Source organism: Cyclopterus lumpus, chromosome 5 (assembly GCF_009769545.1).
Source record: "Cyclopterus lumpus isolate fCycLum1 chromosome 5, fCycLum1.pri, whole genome shotgun sequence".
NCBI classification, from domain to species: Eukaryota; Metazoa; Chordata; class Actinopteri; order Perciformes; family Cyclopteridae; genus Cyclopterus; species Cyclopterus lumpus.
The window spans coordinates 17,297,635-17,317,021 of record NC_046970.1 but is presented as its reverse complement, the minus strand read 5'-3'; the positions used below and the strand labels follow the sequence as shown (position 1 = coordinate 17,317,021).

Sequence of the window (19,387 nt, the reverse complement as noted above, 5' to 3'; positions counted from 1 at the left end):
TGCCTGTCCCCAGGACTGCATGCGATTCAACCACTAACACTGGAGTGGAGGGATGTTTCGGGGGCGGGGGGGATCACGCAGCAACATCAAATAACTAACAACTTCCCAATTTGCATTTTTCCGAGAATGGTGCGGCATCTCTGCTTAATGCACTTGCCTGTTCATCCCAAAGGGCTTGCCAAGTTAAAGGAGGCATGTGATTCAAGGCATTTACCGAAGGATGTATCTCAGATAGGAACCTTATGTGAATACAAGATAGACGACAGCGATAACCAGAATGGTTTAAAGACAAATTCTCTATGAATAATCTACTCCTGTAGTTATCTCCTTGCAAGTGAAAAACAAAAACAAAACTCCAAAAGTGAGCGTAGCCTCTGCATAATCGGAATTTATTAATATAGTATATATATATATATATATATATATATATATATATTAGATAAAAATATTGAGATCAACATCACGAACAATTTGTAAAAAGACTGCATACATTGCAAAATCAAGTTAACTGTTTACTTTGTTTGGTAACGGGCTAAAATGCACCATCAATTTCCTCTGGTTGTCAGTGACCTTCTCTGGGCCGTAATTTGACATTTAGCTGAAATTGAATCTGGAGGAGATGTGTAACTTTACATGAGGATATTAAAAATCCACCGTCTATCGGAAATAAAAATCATTCTCAGCTCACCTTTATGGACAGATGTCATTGGATTCAGCTTTGTCTCATGCCTATCATGTCAATTACCAGTTTATAGCTGGTGGCCGAGGGCCAAGGGCACACAAAATCTATTTCAAGTGTTAAGACAGGACAAGTGAGAAAGGAAAGCAGAAGTGAACAAGAACTCTAGACTTTAGTGCAACTTTGAGTCTGTAGCTACAAGAAGAAGTTTTAAACAGATTAAAAAACTACCTGATGAAAACAGAAAAGCCTTTTTTTTTTTGCCACTAAATGCAGAACCTCTCATTGCCAGTGTCAGTTTTAAGCTCTTTTACGTCGACATTCCACAGGAATTCCTCTGTCTCTTGGACAAAAATCTCCTTCTTTAGAAAAGGAGTAGTGCACCGTTGAAAAAGAGGAGAAAAAGGCAAGGGAGGAAGAAAGATGGGAGGCTTTATAATCTTTGGCTCTCACAACAAACAATTAGCCCCCTTTTCTCTGTTTGAGGTGGGGAGAAAGTGGGAGAGAGGAGGGAGGGTGGGGTAGACGCAAGAGAAAGCAGAGGAGACAGAGAGGGAGAAGCAGCGAGAGCGATGCTCTTTTATGGCTCTTGTCATATGGATGAAGGCGCGGCGCGTCCATGAGAGCGCACGCTCACCTTCAACAACAGGGCGTCCACTGGGCCTCCCGGCCTTTTCAGCCCAGAGAGACAAGCTCCTCGGGGGGCCATTAGAGCATGAATAGGGGCCTGACAGCCCTGTGCAGCTCCGCGGGGCATCCATAAACGCTGACATATTGACTCCCCATGCCTCTGCGCTGCCTGAGTGTGAAAGCGCGAAGGACTTGAAGGGTGGGATTTTTTTCTTTAATATACTACTGACTACAACTAGGATATTAAAAAATAGGATAGTTTGTTTTTATCCCTGAGATGTACTTGAAGGCAAACACTGTTGTACTCTAGAGGGTTTAGCTTTGTTCCTAATATATAAATTATTGTTTTGAAAGACTTCTTTTCAAGGATAAAAATGCACTTTTAACATTGCATATGTTAATTTTCATCCTTCACACTATGCAAAATCACACATTTTTCAATTTACTTGCTCACTTATTATGTAATTCTGTCGACCAACGACCCATAAAGTCTTCAGAGGACACAAAACAGGAACCTTGTTAGGAAAACTGTTGCCACCTCTCACTAAGACTGAGCTTTGCTTCAGGTTTCCTCTTCTGTCAAGCAGAATGTCACCGCTTGAGCAAGAGTCTTCACTAATTGAGGTCACAGCGAAAGTAATGAAATTAACAGAGAGCACAAGAAAGTAAAAAAGGAGCCCATGGGGGTCTCTGCCAAATGGCACTGGAGCCAGAGCCTCGGTCCCCTAGCAAAAAGCTCTCAAAAACCTACGCAGGAAATCAAACAGTAACGTCTCAGGGCTATGAGCCGAGGTCTCCTGCAGGAACAAATCATTTTCTCAACAAAGCCAAAGAGAGATTACTGGGCACAGTATAGGAATGCACAGCGGACATTTTTATGTGCCCAAGGGAAGTTTCCTAATTTTCTGGACAAGGTTGGGCAGTAAATATTGTGGAAAAGTTTGTGCGACATCAAGGACATGAGGAGGGAAAGAAGAGTGATGAAAACTTTAAGAAAAAAACACTACTTTACTGTTTTTAGTGCTTTTATGGCTATTACTATATACAGAGTTATATGTCTCAATATTACTCTATCCCTGCGCAAAATAAAAACAGTATAGTAAGTTTTGAAACGGGTTTTGAACACATCTTCAGAAATACTATTATACTCCACAGTGGACTGGCATTCAGTGGATTACAAGTGAACAAAGTGTTTCCTTTATATTCAACAATTTAATGAATATTTCCTCTAAAGAGTTTTTTTTTCCTGGGCACAGTGAATTATTACAGTGCTTGGCATTAATTTCTGAGATCCCTCCATATTGAGGGGTTGTAATGTGGCACAGTAGCAAAGCTTTTTATACTGAGACTACATGTTCCCCAAGGAGAGAATGACTGACGATGCAGAAATAAGCCCATTAGTTGAAAATAGCGGACAACATTTGAAGTTGTTATTTTGTCGACAAGGACAGAAGCTCCGCCCCACTGTTTGGACAACCCCTTACACATTTTAACTTGGTGGGAAAAAACACATTTCTGATTTGCAACACTTAGGGAACATGTTTATTGTCTTTGTGGTTCTGAAAAAAACCATGCACAATTAAAACAAATGAATATTTCAGTGGTGAAGCAGATCAAGAGCATAAAATGTGAAATGTTCTGGCCCTAAGTAGCATAGGCTAATGGCGATTTTTAAACTAGCAGACCATGGTCAATGTTTTTCATTCATCACTGAGGGAGAGCATGGACGCACTGTGCTAAACGTAATTACTGTTGCACATTATGTGGGCTATTCCTGTATTGTAATAAAATTAGCCAGAAATGCCTTTTGTCTTTTCTAATGCAGCTCCATGGTAACCAGCGGATGGTCATAATGCAACACACTGTCCCCGATCTGTGCCAGCTGTCAGAGTTTGACAACCTTAGGTGGCAAGGCGAATTGGAGGAAACTACATTTCTTTCAATAAATCATGTGGCTCTGACCTGCTCATCCATTGCACAATTTAACATGGACATAATAAAGCTTGAGATGTACTGTATACTCATTTGTGTGATCCTTCAGCTTTATTGTTTGGCAGAGTAACAATGGTTTAATCACCAAGACAAAGATCTATTCCTGCCAAAGGTCCCGCTTATTATTACCATGTTCATCTTAACATTTTTACTAAGATTACTCCAGACAGGCAGGAAATTCAATTACACTATGTAGTTTATTCTATATTATTCAAGCTCAAGAGACAAATCTTAAGAATGGGATTTAACATAAAATGTAAATGCTACATTTAACCAAAATAGATTTTTGTAATGAAAGGGCTGCAAACAAAAAAATGTACCGTTTTAATAATGATCGATTATAATAATAAATATTTCTAAAATACAAAAAGGACACAAAACTATCTTAAATGTGCACCTATATATTTTGGGGAAATTACAGCCCAAAATCAGTTTGTAAAAAATATATTTCACAAGGTTTAAAAAGCATGCTATCAAATGTATTATAGAATATAGACTGCTAAATACAATTGAGCCAGAAATACAAGATTCTACTGATTTATCAGCTGAAAGATTATGTTTGGATGAACTCAAAGAGGCAACTGCACGTCAATACTTGTCTCCTCACCGATATGGCCTACATAAATATACAGAAGAATTACTGGTGGATCTTTGACAAATTAGGAGGCCTTTGTCATTGTTTGGAATTATCTGACAGCCGGCAACAACATTTTGTTGTTTGGTAGATAACTTATTAGACAAAATGGAGACGATTTATGGAATTACATGGTTAATTAGATACTGCTTGAAGCTGAAATTACTCTGGAAACTGTCTGTCCCCTTTGGCAATTCACCTAACAATATTGCATTTTTAAGTCTGATCATTCTATGTTTGGGGATTCTTCTCTGCCATGAATGTTCAGAATCATTTTATTGCTCGTTGACATTGTTATTGGTGTTTTCTGACAACAGGCACCATTGTCTATAGAGGTCATGAGGTCAGTTAATTACGTTTGTTTATTGCAACAAAATGATGGCAGCTCCTCTGATGATGTGAACAGAACAACTGCAGCAGGAGGTTTGTTTTAGCGGATGTTGCCTGAATTGAACTGGTTGTTGTTTTTTCTTCTGGCAGAAAGAAAGACTCTAAAGCACATCTGAAAGCAATTAAATGAGATTTCTGTCCGATATTATAGGTTTTTCCATTAAAACCTTAGAAAATAATCTCCCCTGCTGAGAACACTTGTCTCTCCTCGTGGCATGGCTGGGAATCAGCAGTGAGAGATAAATAAATGGCCTTTAAAAAAACATTGGCCCTCTTGTCAGGACACATATCCACTCGAGAGCAGCGACAATCCACATGTCAACTCGTTCTCTTCCCATTTCCTCTGCTCCCTTTGCTAAGACACTCCTGTCTAATGAAGTAGATGGACTGCAATCCCACAGGGCTAAGCAGAGCTCTGTCAGCCCTGAGTGTTGTTTTCCCTCCAGACAGCCCAGTCATCGTCCACCATCGAAGGTAATACTCACCAATCAGGATTCATTACAACACAAAATCTATGAATGAACTGCCCACTGAAAGCGAAATCCGCAACTAACACACAACTGCCCGGGAGAAGAAATAGGCCTCCCCGGGACCCCCCTGCAGACTAAATTGGATTGCCAATACGGCCCACAGACGTTTGAGAAGTCGAGAAAAACAATGGAGCAGAAAATAAATACTCCAAAGCCACAATGATGACTCCACTTGGTAAACTAACAGAGTATTGATCTTCTTCTTCTTTTTTTGTTTGTTTGTTTAGAAAAGCCTCATCCCTGCTAATAGCTGTCTGAGAGTGTAATCTCTCCCTTGTCCTCCCCCTCCTCTCCTCCCCCTCCGCATTCCCTATTATGTGGCTCCTTTCAGCGCGCCTCAAATAGTTTAGGTTCAGTGTCGCACTGGGGTCCGGGGCATGGGACTGGGGAGCAATTGTTTGCTAATGTTGACACCTGCCAGAGCAGGCTTGGTCTATTTGGGGCCCGCCAAGCTGCAAACTGGATGCTCCCCCTCTTTAGCGAGATTAAGTGTGGGTTGCTGGGGTCACAAATCACTGGACTCCCTCTGATGTTGTGAGGCACAGAGCCAGCGACTGAGAGGACTAAAAGAGAAAGCTGGAGAGGGAGGGACAGAGGAGGGAAGAGGGATAAAGAGTGACAGTCTATTGTTTACTGAAAAGGAGGGGAATAATGTATCTCCTTGAGTGCGCGTAACCAACGCGCCCCATTCAAAATAAAAACATATCAACAGTGAATCCACGTCCCCAAAGCACACAAACGATTTCTGCCTTGCTTTCTGTTTCCTTACGGGCGCATACATGATCAGGAATAGTTGAAAGTGTTTTGTTTGAAATTCAGCACAGCAAAGGGGAAGACCAATTGTCACACTCTGCTATTGGTCTCCACATACCAGCTTGCGTGATTTCCACAGCCACAATATAATATTAGTAGTACTATATAAAAATAGGATACAAGGTATTAAAAAATCTGTTTTTATGGTGATTCACAGGACAGAATTTCTTTGGCTTGCATTTTGCCAAATATGACACTGATAAAAAACGACCTTGGTTCTTCAAGAATAAATAAACATGAGGACAGACTCTGTTTCTATAAACTATAATTTCCTCAGAGAAAAGTCTTTTTTTTAAAAAGTGCTTGTTTACCCAAACATATAAACATATCTTCTTTAAAGTTTTAAGCACACATTAGGTGTAAAGCCCAAGGGAGAACCAGCGTGTCCATGACAGACAGCGCCCAGCTCCTCCTCCTCCCCTTTCCTTTGCAGATGTACATTAATGCAAAAAAAAGACAGAGATCTGAGCTGCAGCAGAAGCACCCTCTCTCCCTTTAAAACTGCTGCTGTCCAGCCTGATCGTGTCAGTTTGAAGGCCCCTATTCAAAAGTATTCATGCATCTGCCTTTGAGGCACAATAGCAGCTAGTTTATAAACTGTCTGCCCAGGGACCCAAAGGCTTTAGTTCTTATTGTTTTCAGTCCCTTAATAAACTTTTTGGAGGAGTTCATCAACTTGCCTGAATAGCCTATGCAGCAAGTCTCAAGACAGAAAATAACAGAAGGGCCTTTTCTCCTCCCTCTTCTTTCTCTCGTCCTTTTCTAGTGGCTGTTCATCCAACAATGGTGAGAGTAGGCTGTCAGACATCACAGGGCTTTTTTTTGTACCAATACAAGAAAAAAAGTTTTCAATAAAAAGAGAATGAGGCCTCTTAAAATGGGAATCCAAGACAATTGTATTTTTGCATTTGCACAGGATGTGTATATGGCTAACTCAAGAAGTTAAAGTTAAACGTTGTTTCCAAAATGTACATTTTGTAGAAAAAAATAATAATTTAGACTTCAAATTCCCATGTTTTAATTCTTTTTTCAAGTTACGGTTGAAGGTAAAACACAGCAAATTAATGATATTATGTTTCTCTCCTGTGCCTATAAATTCAAAGAATTGCCTGACACCTGTTAGACAGGCAGAAATGATGGGACGCAATAAAATGTAATTTTGGCTGTAAGCCATTAATCCACTGTTATACCTTTAAACTCTGTGGAATAAAAATTAGCCAAACTTAAAAGTCTCTAATAGATGTCTGCTCTAATTAATTTCATACCTAATTAAAGCAGGCTACAGTCCATGCAGGCTGGCCTGTTTAGCCCGCTGGATGGCCATAATTGAAGTAATAGCGGAAAAGAAGGCCTGTTTAGAAAATAAGACCCCGCAGCGGTCCAATTCAACAACATCACCATCCAACCCCGCTGCACAACCCCCCACCTCCACCATCTGACCCAAAAAGGCCTTATTGGCTGCCCCGGACAAACCACCTACTGTTTCCCACCGATGCACTTGGTGCGTTTTAACACCCTAATTAGATGTGACAAGTTCAACGAGCTGGTTTCAGAGGAGGAAAAGCCGGTCAGGTTATGATTTCCGAGTCAGACTCACAGGGGAATCTCTGGACAGCTGATTCCTGTCAGCCTCATTCATCTTCTTCTAGCCAATTAAACATCACTGCTAACAAAGCGGTGGCAATTTGGGGAATACATTTAACGCCTCAAGTGGAAATGTAAATGTTTAAGGCGATGTCAGTAGGCTAAGACTAACATGATACTAATAACAATAAAACCGTAAAATAAAAACAATTCATAATAATGATAATAATGACAACAAAGAAACTACTTAGCTGACAAAATATTTACATTGTAATAGAGTCAGCAGGGTATGCATGTAAAGTGTAAAATGTGTGATGATGAATTTAGAGTAATATTTGCCATCAATATAATAGGGTAATATATAAAATGTTAGGGTAATATATAAAGTAATAATAGTAATGTATAGAATAATAGGGTAATGTATAAAATAGAAGGTTCAAATATAAAATAATGTGGTAATACATATATTTCCCAGCATTTCAACTGTAAAATACTCAAAATTGTATATTTATATCTCTCTATATATAGATATATAATAAAAATATTTCAACAAAATCACCCTTCAAATTGCCACCAAATTAATTTACCTTTTAGAAACATTATAAATTCAGAATGAACTTTTTAAAAATATATTATCCATTTACGATCCCCCAAAATCTAAGATGACTTATCCCAAGAAATCATGTGGCAAAAATGTATTTTGTGACCTAAAAGTACAATGTTTTGTTACTCATACCCCCACCTGTTGACATGAATGTGTGATGCACATAAGAAGACGGTGTGCATGTGTGTGTGTGTGTGCGTGTGTGTGTGTGTGTGTGTGTGTGAGTGTGTGTGTGTGTGTGTGTGTTTGTGTGTGTCTGTGTATGTCAGTGAAAAGGAGAGAGAGAGAGAGAGAGAGAGAAAGGGGGGGGAGAGAAAAAGAGACAGAGACAGACAGAGAGAGAGAGAGAGAGAGAGAGAGAGAGAGAGAGAGAGAGAGAGTAAAACTTAGGTAAAGAAAAGATATTTTGGACTACAGCCCTGCAGGCGGGATTCTGGAGCCCCGTAGTGAAAATTGGTTGGAATAAAACACAGACAGAAATGAGAGTTGCGCCCTACTGTTGTGACAGGATACCTGGAGGGCAACACTTCCTCTTTAATTTGTCTCGTATGGTTTGAGACCCCCAACCAGAGAGTCGATCCTCAGAGTGTTCGTAAGCCTACTAAGTTTAATTCTCGATGGTGAAATTATATGCTATAATTAAATATCGTATCATTAAAAATTGCTCGCTGCCACAGAGGCATCTTATCAACTTGGTCTTCCTCGGCTTCGTCCTTGTTATCACATTAATAGTAACAACATCTAAAATGGGCCTATCAGCATTTGTGGGGGAAATTGCAGGCTAAACAAAGGGCACCTATGGGTTTACAGCTTATATTCTGATATTTTTGAGCAGGAAATGTTAACCTTGAAATGCTACTATCTGCACTTAACAATGTGTGATCATAACCCCATAAATGAGGGGAGAAATTGAATCCTTTTAAGTTATTAAGCAGGAAAGGATTATAAACTCCTCTTTATAAATGAGCTAGAAATCCCCATGTCTTCCTCTGTACACTTTTAAATTTCCCACAAGAAGCTGGAGAGGAAAGATTGCCCCTTTTCAAGAGCCCCACAAGAGATGGAAAAACCATTTTTATACCCAGATAGGGAGTCGTCCCACATGGTAAGCGCCACTTTAATTAATAGACAGCCTTGAGAGGTATCACTGTCAGCCTGGATAATGGTGGCAGAGCCTGTGTTTGTGCTTCCATGAATATTTCTGATGTGATCAAAGTCAAATGCCAGCACAGAATGAATTTAAGCCTACTCCATTTTTTTTTTATTTAGCCTAATGCAGCCGACACTTAAAGCTCCTGACACTGAAACGTCTCTGCAGTGTGGTGGTAGGCCTATACAAGCTTAAACTGCACTCTTTCAAATTGATGCATTACTCATTACTCATAAGCAATGGGTTTCATGTTATTATGTTGCACGGTTTGCTCATGTTACCTTGCTGGAACCAATAGCCTAATTTGTTACACTGGTAGTAGCCCTTCACCATATAATATAGCAATATATCATTAACGACAAATGATACCAGCATTTTCTAAAGAAATAAATAAATATGCAAAATAGAAAAACCTCACCATTTCCTTGCTGTGGAATTGATGTTGTTGATATGTTTTGTGTTAAACCTGCTCTAGCCTTATGGAGAAAAAACTATTAACAGTTCTATTTAAGAGTCAACTACTAACGCTGAAATGTGTTACTGTTGGCCTACTGACTGAGATACTGCAGTTACCTCACAACCAAATAACTAACTTCCATTTAAGATAGCTAATGCGCGTACTTATCCAATTATGTTATTATTTGAAGTATTATTGAGCAGCATATGGTTCCAGAGACATGTCATCCTGCCACTGTTTATTACAATCGAGAAAGACTACAAATAGCCTGTTATTTATGCCAACTAAACATCACCTAAACAAACCAGAAACAATACAGACGCTTCTCTTTTGAATTCAGAGATGCTAGAACAGCCAAATATAAAATATTATATTATTTAAAATATTTGGGCAAAATAAACAAATATGTATTTTTCATGTGAAAATGTCCAAAGGGTGTACTTTGTATTATCATTAGAATGAAATATTGTATATAAATAAAACAACCAGCATTTAGATTATATTATTATTATTATTATTATTATTGGTGATATCGAGTCTGTCCGCGGCTGCATCTATAAGAAGAAATGTAGGCCTACCGATGTAAATTCCAGTGAAATATGGCTTGAGTCGCTGCGGGGACAGGGGAGGTTAATCCGAGTTTAATGCAGTGAAGCACAGCGCAGGGTCTGGGCTATGATGGGTATGTTATCTCTGCCCAACATTTGGGTCTCCCTCAATTTCCACCCAGCCAAATAGCTGCGAGAAAGTGCAGATGGAGTCACTCTCAATGCCTGAGGAAAAAACGTTATTAATAGCTAAATAACTTCCCCATACTTTCACTGAATCTCTCTCACACACTGTTCCAGATGGATTTGTTTGAAGTGGTCTCTCGCTTCATTCCCCTGTCCTTCTCATTCAGCACGGCTTTAGACCCGAAATATAGCTACATTATATTACCATACTCTTAGAGACCGCGCGTGCGTGCGTGCGTGCGTGCGCCAAAGTGTGTGTGCGTGTAGTTAGTGTGCGTGGCGGTGACGTGAGAGCGGCATCTTTTGACACATTCTAATCACTATAGACCGTATTTATCGTTAATAACGGCACAAATATATACATTGTGTGTCTTTGTCGTTTTGTTCAATTAATTAATGTGTTTGGAAGATTCTTCTACATCGATTATTTATTTATTTCTGCGTAATTTTTTTTTTTTACGTATGACGTAAGTGAAACAACATTTAGCCTACAGATAACTCACTGAAAGAGACTTTTTTTTAAATTTAATTTAATTTATTTTTTACATTTAGTAACCTCCTTTTAGCCAGCCCTAACCTGGATCTGACTTCCTCACACCTCTCTGCTGCTCTGTCACTTTCGTAGCCTGGTGTTCGGAAGTAATCCCACCTGACAGCTGTTTAATTAGATGGAGGACCTCAGGTAATCCTGCGATTTGCTGAAGTGTCCATCGCCTGTCTGCGCCTCCTCTGCCGGTCAGGTTGGTTGCGTTAGTGTGGCAGATGGACGCCGGACAGCTGATTCACCTTTTTTTTTTTCTGAGCGGCGTGGCGCAAAACAAAAGGATGTCCAAGCGTGCACAGATGTAGTGTCAACTACCCACAATATCGTGCACGTGTTGAAACTTTGGCGCGTAATTTAACAGTCGTACATGACAATGAAAGTTAGCACTAATTTATTTCTGCACAAAAAAGGAACGATGGGTGCACCGAGGTGATCAACAGACGATCAACAATCATCAAACATTAAAAGGGTCCCTATAGTTGTGACAAAGTCGGATTATTTTTGGAGCACACTGAGCTTTGGTTGGTTTAACTTCCGCTACATGCTTCATGAGAAATAACAGCAACAAAATAAAATGTACAATATTGTAAAATGCTTAGTTTGAATACACGTTAAATAAAGATAGATTAGAGCTGGGATTAATCCGTGATGTAACCCCTGAGAAAATCAAATACACAGGCCTAATAAACAAATAGATAAATAAATAAAGTCTTAAAAATCTGGATAAGTAAACGGAAAAAAAAAATCTCATGAATTTTGTGCCCTGGGCGAGCCACTGTGAGCTCCGCTCAGAGATGAAAGTGAAAAGAAATAAAAGGCTCTATTTAATCTGCTTTAAAACCCCTCTCCACATAAGGGCTGTGCTTCAAACTCGGAGAGTGAGGGGCTGATTGGGGATAAATACATTTCTTACCATGCCTGCGAGCTATTACACCCGGCACGAACACAGCCACCTATTCAGCAACCGTCGTTTCCAGTGCTTACTCTAATAAGTATTAACATTATTAAATGCCATCCGGATGCCGGTAGTCTAAACTGCTTTGCGCAGAGGTTGCGTCTCTTTTTATAGCCACGTAATTGAGTCCCAATTTTTAAAAAACAAAAGAAGCGCAAATAAAAATTAAAAATAGACGCGGGAACATTATGTGGTTTTTTTTCACCAACCAAAAAATGCAAAAAGTATTTAATAATGTACAAGTCAAACTCGTGCTCGTTGTTACGCGACCGAGTTGGTGTAACGAGCAGACTTTCCAATGTTGGTAATTTATAGCCAACAGGGTTTATAAACCATATATATGGACGCTTGAAACATTTGCAACAAAATGGTGACATTTCTCTCGTAACATGAATGCGTGGTGTGACAGAAAAAAAAGAGACCGTTTTCACGCTATCAACTGATTCTTCTCCAACGGGCCATTATATAAAATTACACAACTATCTACCAGCGGGGCGTACTGAATAATTCATCTCCTTTTATGTCTCTCCTTGCCCTTTGTCCAAATTTTTCTCTATTTTTCCCGATTTTTGAATGAGAATGGACGGGCCCATACTCATTCCATACTCTGCTTTTTGCTGCCCTGCTTTCCAGGATTTGCTTTTGTACCTCGGACTCTTCACTTGAGAAACGCGACAATGGAGGGGAGGTTTTGCTCATGAAGTTCATCTTCAAGTTTGAAAATGTTTTGGCAGTGTCTTTTTTGAGGAAACAATTAAGCTTTCGTGAACACTTATCTAAACCCCATTCACTTATATTTGATAATCAAAAAAAGTGCCAACCTTTATATCGTTTGGAAGCTGTGCATGTTTCCCTCCATAAAACAAACTATAATGTGAGAATTAAATATGACAATACAATTAAACGTTCTTCATTTCAAAGTCTATAGGCTACTCGTAAAACTTAGAATACGAAACATGCCACATTATAATTTAAATTATAATGTCCCCCGTGGGTTATTTCTCACAATTTTTTTTTTATATATAAAACATGCTACCAATATATTTCTTATCACAGGCGGAGATACCAATACATGTAAGGTTGTTATAATCTTGTAAATATTATTGGCAAACAGTGACAGCAAATATACCTGCACTTTATTTCCCCCTCCTCGCAGCATTGCTAATAGAGCAAATAATAATATGAACAATGATTTCCACTTTAACTGACAAGTGGTGAAATGTCAGAGAACTGACATATAGATTGTGATTGGGTCAACTGTCAGCTGTCATTTAGAGGTCGTTAAATGACTGAAAGAATGAGGAGGAATTCGCGACACAAATTAATTTTCTGCAATTAAATACCTTCTGCCAAGGCTCTCATAAATAATTGAGTGAATGAACAACTGCTGGCTCGGAGTTAAAAGCAGGAATACATTCTCTGTGTTTAGCTGCAGCTCGGATGTGGGACAATTTCCCAAGAGGACGTAAAGTAGGAAGTCTAGTTAAAACACTTGCTCCCTGCTTACAAGGCTGCAATTTACCCTCAATCATGATGATGATAATAATAATAATAATAATAATAATAATTTGATATTTCAGACATATACAAAAGGGCCATATACTTTCTGCTGTTAACTTACATTTATCACCGAGGATGCCATCGATGCTATGCTTTGTTTTCTTTTCTCCATCTTCATCCTTCTTATCACAGTCATCCTCGTCATCCTTTTTGCCAAATCGGGCCCTCAATACGCGGCTGATGGAGCTCACTAATGGCAACAAAAAGGTAAATGGGTGATTAGCTCTTAAACCCATAAAAGAACCATTGTAATCCTATCATACATTTTTTAGGATACCATACAAAAAAGCACAGAAAAAGTTTGACATGAAGAAGCTGCGTTCAAAAAAAAAATATATGAAAGAAAAAAGGACACTATGAATACAATAATGAATTATCATTATTATTATCTATTGAGCACCAAAGGCAAAGGGAGATTTTTTTTCTGGGTCACATAACTGTATGTGTGCTTCCTGCTACACTGAAACATGTTATTATCAGTAACTGGGGCTTAAAACATGTTGGATTCAAAGTGATGTTCAGAAGTGTTGCTGCAGTGTTCGCTCGTAATAAGAAAAAAAAAGTGCAGCTTACCAGATGAAGCCTCACCTGAAGGAACTGTGCTTCTGTCGCACACCCCGTCCTTCAGCAGCTTATCCCGGATCTCCCAGCTGAACATACCGGGGTTTTCTCTCTTGTACTCCTCGATCCGCTTCTCCACGTCAGGAGTTGCCACCTGCTTTAGGTTTGAAATGGCGTAAGGGGAGGAAATGGGCAAACAGAGGAAGACATTTACGTTTTAATTGAGAGGCATTTTTAAAGAGCAAGACAACTGTGATCCTAAAATAAAGGCTACTTAAAATAAAAGACACAACTATGAAATATGTATCCTTTTTTTAGTTGGAATTTTATGAGACCAACCAATAGGCCAACCATTAAAACGAAATAAAAAACATAAGTGAAAGATTATTCCCCATAATATAATAAAAATGTTCTAATGGAAAACAATTATACCATTATTTTAGTATTGAATAAATACAGTATTATATAATACTGCATTTACTGCTCAGCACATTAGACAACAATTATTATTATTATTATTATTATTATTATTATTAATAGTAGTAGTATTATTATTAATTTTATTGTAGGAAGTGTTTTTAATTAAATTAAATTAATATTACAATATTTAGAAATAATAACGTTTGTTATGACTAGTACTGAAGAAAGGATGTTACAGGTGGGCTGAAATGTAAACGTCATTTTAATAATAATAATATTATTATTGCCATTATTCAGACAATAAAAATCCCAAAAGAGGAGATCTATACTCTTTTTATATCCCTCTATCATAATGTGATAACACAAGATCACTTAGGTGTCCTGCACCTCGCGACCCACAGACCCGTTCATGGATCCCACTCACCCTGGGCTTGCTGCCTCCTATGGCTCCCGGACGGATCGAGCCGGTCTCTTGGTATCGGCAGAGAATCTTGGAGACACAACCGTGAGAAACTCGCAGTTGTCGCGAGATTACGCAGGGTCGGATGCCGTGGTGGGCCATCTCCACTATCTTGTGTCGGATGTGATTGGGCAGGGGCCTCCCGTTGATGAACACACCGCCAAGCTGGTTCACCCTACCCTGGCCCAGAGGGGTGGATACTGCGCCACAATAAACAATAAAAGTCTCAAAAACAACAAAAACAACAACAACACACTAAATGTTTACTTCAATGTTGGCTGTATGAAGCAACATCTCATTGAGTTATGGTCAAATAGCGCCGTGTTTGCTATGTTACTGACTTTTAATGGAACGCAGTTTATGCACATTATCATATTATACATTTTCAAGAGAGCGTCGTGCCAAATTCATCCATCGTCGGTCTGGCTGACAGCATGTATCCGAAGCCACTTCAGGATCCAATTTCACATTCAAGAGACACTAAAGAGGGTGACACTTCCCACCTTGATTATTCCTAGTCATGCTGTACAAATATTGATGTGATCCTTTGAGTCATCTCTTTGCTGTGTGTATTATTGCCATTTCCAGCAGCAGGACACTTGAACAAATCCCGCAGCTCGAGTAACTTGCGAGCTACGTGTTTTTTGTACATTTCAGTCCAGAGCACTTGAGCACGAACTGGGTGTAATGGGAAAACTGTTTCCATAAATGCATGCAAATACGAAGTGATCTTTTTTCCGCCCATATGTTCAGACGACTTGAGTGTGGGCATCGAAGTTTAAAAAAAAATTACCAATTAGATTGCTTTTTGTGTGTGTGTGTGTGTGTGTGTGTGTGTGTGTGTGCGTGGGGGTGCGTGTGTGTTTGTGTGCGTGTGTGTTTGCGTGTGTGTGCCAGTAACAATTGACGCTTGACTAAAATAAATGTTGCTTAAGATCCCCCCCCCCCCCCCCCACAACAAAAAAAAATGGTCTGCTTAACCTGTCATCTAAAGTGTTATGAAGATAAATTGTGGTCAGTTTAGTTTCAACTTCAGTACAAAGAATCATTTAAAAATACATCATTTTCTGGGCCTATTATTATTAATACAATTAACCCATAATTTGAATGTGAAACCATAAAAAACATAAAAAAACAAATACACAAATGCCAAAATCGTGATCCTAATTTATTAGATTCGGTATAATAAGAAGGAATTACTAATAGTAGATCTAAACATAAATACATTTAAATCATTTACAAATAAATATACAGACTGAACACATCAATTCCTAGAAATTATAATATGTCTGAATTAAAACACACGAGTATACTATATTTTAAAAAGCTGTGGGTTATTTTCAAAGCACGAGTTGACGCTGAACTATAATTCACTTTTGATTCAGGTTGTTAACTTTAATCATCACTGACTGGAGGTCGAATTTGTTCACCCACCTTTTTATTTCCCAGCATGTCGCCGGTAACGAACTGCGCCGCGTCTGACTATCAGAGTGTATTACTGATGAGTTGTGTAACAGCACAAGTTCAAACATCAAACACACGTTGTCATGTATCTTACCTTCCAGGGGGAAGCCGGTTCGGGGGTAGTTCTGGCCCGGCGCAGGGCGCATCATCCGAGGCATCGTTCCTGGTAAAGTAGCCATCATTTGGACGAACACAAAACGGATTCCAGTCCAAGTTCAAAACGGAATGTCTTCAAAATGATCAATATGATGATCAGTCTGCTGTCAAATCCCAATCCCAGGCGGAGAAACTGGACAAGCCCTTCCACCGGGGGAACAAATAAAGTGATGCTCTCCTCTGGTGCGATGAACGTGCCAAAATATATTCAAAAAGATAACAGCTGCTGCAAATAAATTAACAACCCCTTCAAACTGGGATGTCTGCAAAATGGAGCACTTAAAACGGTGTGTGTGAGTTGGAGAAAATGCACTGTTATTATTTTCCCTTGGTGTAGTTTGGGTTCAGTATAATGTCTGCTGGCTGGAGGGAAGTAGTTTAAGTGGCCAACTTTCGTGCATGTCGTAGGAGGAGACAGCCGAGCGCTCCCATAGGCTCCCTGGCCTTTCTTTTATGGATGAAAGCGAGTGGGTTTAGCCAGGAGCCAGCCGACCAATCAGAGCAACACATTCCACTTTTAATTCACTGCTGCCTCCCTCCTAAGACTCCATACACCAAAAAGCAGTTCAAAATGTTATTATGTCTAAATGTTATTCTAAAGCCTGTCTTTTCTAAATGTGTCTGGTTCCCTGACATTCAGCTGGTCGAACCTGTGGAATATTAATGAATTTAAATGGTAATAATAATTCCCTTTCTCTTTCTTTCTTTTTTTCTTTCTTTGATATAAAAAAATAGAGCAATTGAAATATATACATATATATATAGCATAACAACTACTTATATATGATTCAATTTTCGTTCAAATACAATTGCAATATATTTGCTGTAGATTAAGAATTAAATTCCGATTAAAATATCCTAATCATATACAAATATTCTTAATTGAATTGACCAAAACCATTTGTTTTTTGAAAATAACTTGACAAGTTATACCTCCGGTAAATATATGCAGAGCTTCAATAAAAATCACGCCCCAAAATACTTGAGTCAGGAGTTGATGGTGTGGTTTCTAAACGGACAAAGGCGGCGCACAAGCAGCGCTGCCTGGCGAGGGTTAGACTATAAGATGCTGTTGGCTTGTTAACCTTTCAATTAAGTAAATGTGCGCAGCATGAACGTGTAAATGGCTCCTATAGCTGCTGTGGCAATTACAACATTTGGATCGACCCGCTATTGATGACAACAGGTTGACTTGCCCTTAAGTACGCGCAAGAGTAATTGCTTAAAGGTAATTGTTAAAAAAATAATAATAAATACACCAGTATTAAACACGAATAAAAAGAGCACATATGGCAGAAAAGAAGAGGTGCATGTGTCAACTCTGTGGGCCCACCGTGCATATAAAATCGTGTGACAATTGCCGTGGAAAACACTCCTGGTGGAAGGCAATTTCACAAATAATTTTAGCAACAATTAGGGAGTGTGGAGGGGTGAAATGGCGATTTCACATGCAGATGTGCCGGTGGGAAGGATCTGGTACCCTGCCGAATAGCTATGACCCTCACTCTCCCGCTTTGGTTTGCTTCACATGGGACAGAGAGGCACAAAGAGACCGCCTCGCCCTCCTGGGAAGGCGCAGAGAGCACTGGATTAAGTCAAGCATCAATCATGCGAAATCCAAACAATAGCACATTTCTCTTATGGAAAACACGTTCTTTTACAAATATGTCACCTCTCTGTTTCTCTGGAGCTACAACAGGTATTTTTTTTTTAAATCACACAGACACGCAAATAAAGATAATAACCCCAGCAAATATCATTGGTTCACCACCATCAGGTCTGGCCTCTGTTATCCTAATCATTATTAGCCTGTTATTCATTTGTTATGCAGCTGTCGATGATTACACCCAAAAGAAAAGTGTTTGCAGTGTGCAGAGAAATGTTGGCCCAATTACATGATTATGTAAGTAAAATTAAATTTGTAATATTTTCGCAAACAATCCTGAAATGTTTGTTTATTTTTAGGTATTTTAAGAATGTTGGTCAACTGTGCTGTTACAATCACAAGAACCCCTCTACAACAACCCTACAAATAAAGACAAACAACTTTAGAGCTGAAAAAGACATAAAAGTGCACCAAAGTTAGCATTTATTGCATCACTTGAATCACACTTTATTTAGAGTTGTTTTTTGGTCTGTGTTCAAATTGTTCTTAATGTAACACCTTGTTCAAGATCGTTTTCAACAAGTCCAGATGATGTACAATTATGATGCCTCATCAAATGGTAACTTCCACTTGCAGTAAACTAAACTCAGAAGTGTTCAATAAAACTCGTTATTACAGCCTCCTCTTTAAAGGTTTTGAGCCAGTTTTACTTTCATTAGAACTCCAAGAAGAAGAACAACGGAGAGCTAAACAATGCAACGTTGCAGATGGTCTCTATTTTATGAGTTATTTTAGTATGTTGATTTGTTTTTTTATATTGTTGTGTGTCCACTAGTGGGCGACTACTGTTCCACTTTTCCAACCATTAGTTGATTTATTTGGAGAAAAGTCACATTGGGCACCTTTATGTGATCTGTTTACTGCTCCAGTTTTGTATTCCTAATGTTTGTGAAATGCATTATGTTTTTGTATTATTTGACCACAAGTGGCATCTGAATCCCAATCGTCCTCGTCACACTATACTCCATTTATCCTGCTTGTTTCTGCAGGGTTCGACTCAGCGTCTGGCTCATATAAGTAACTCTGTCACTTAAGTTTCCTTTCAGCTGCAGCAGACAGAAAAAAACCTTCCTCTCTCTCACGATACTGTCTCCAATCTTATCTTGATCAGCACCGCTCTTCAAACACTTTCCTACATAGCCTCTCATTATTTGTGTTATGGCAATTACCAAAGTTTCTTTTTTGCTTGTAGGTGAACACTTTCCCCCCTTCTCCTATCTACATTTATTTTCTCCATACACAACGTTTAGCTTTTCACATTGAGGAGCACAAAGAGAAAACACCTTTGATGAGAGGCATCGCCAATTTAGGCTTTATCTTTGTCTGAGCCGAACAAAGGCGAGAAGCACAAGCATTAAGTGTATACAAGCATTATTTTGCAGTGTATTTAAATTGTGCTTTTAT

General features: G+C 39.0%; 1 protein-coding gene across 3 annotated transcripts in view; it reads right to left on the bottom strand.

The window, feature by feature from the left end:
- The window catches only part of pax7a (paired box 7a), a 42,060-nt gene extending 25,717 nt beyond the window's left edge, over nucleotides 1-16,343 (bottom strand). For 2 of the 3 annotated variants that reach the window (XM_034532430.1, XM_034532431.1), the window contains exons 1-4: nucleotides 16,256-16,340; nucleotides 14,662-14,897; nucleotides 13,845-13,974; nucleotides 13,318-13,446 (exon numbers count right to left, since the gene is read on the bottom strand). In XM_034532430.1, coding sequence (XP_034388321.1) covers nucleotides 13,318-13,446; nucleotides 13,845-13,974; nucleotides 14,662-14,897; nucleotides 16,256-16,340 — 580 coding nt within the window. Of the gene's footprint in view, nucleotides 1-13,317; nucleotides 13,447-13,829; nucleotides 13,975-14,661; nucleotides 14,898-16,255 lie in introns of all 3 variants that reach the window. The other variant, XM_034532429.1, reaches the window with a different exon arrangement.
- Nucleotides 16,344-19,387: the final 3,044 nt, after the last annotated feature.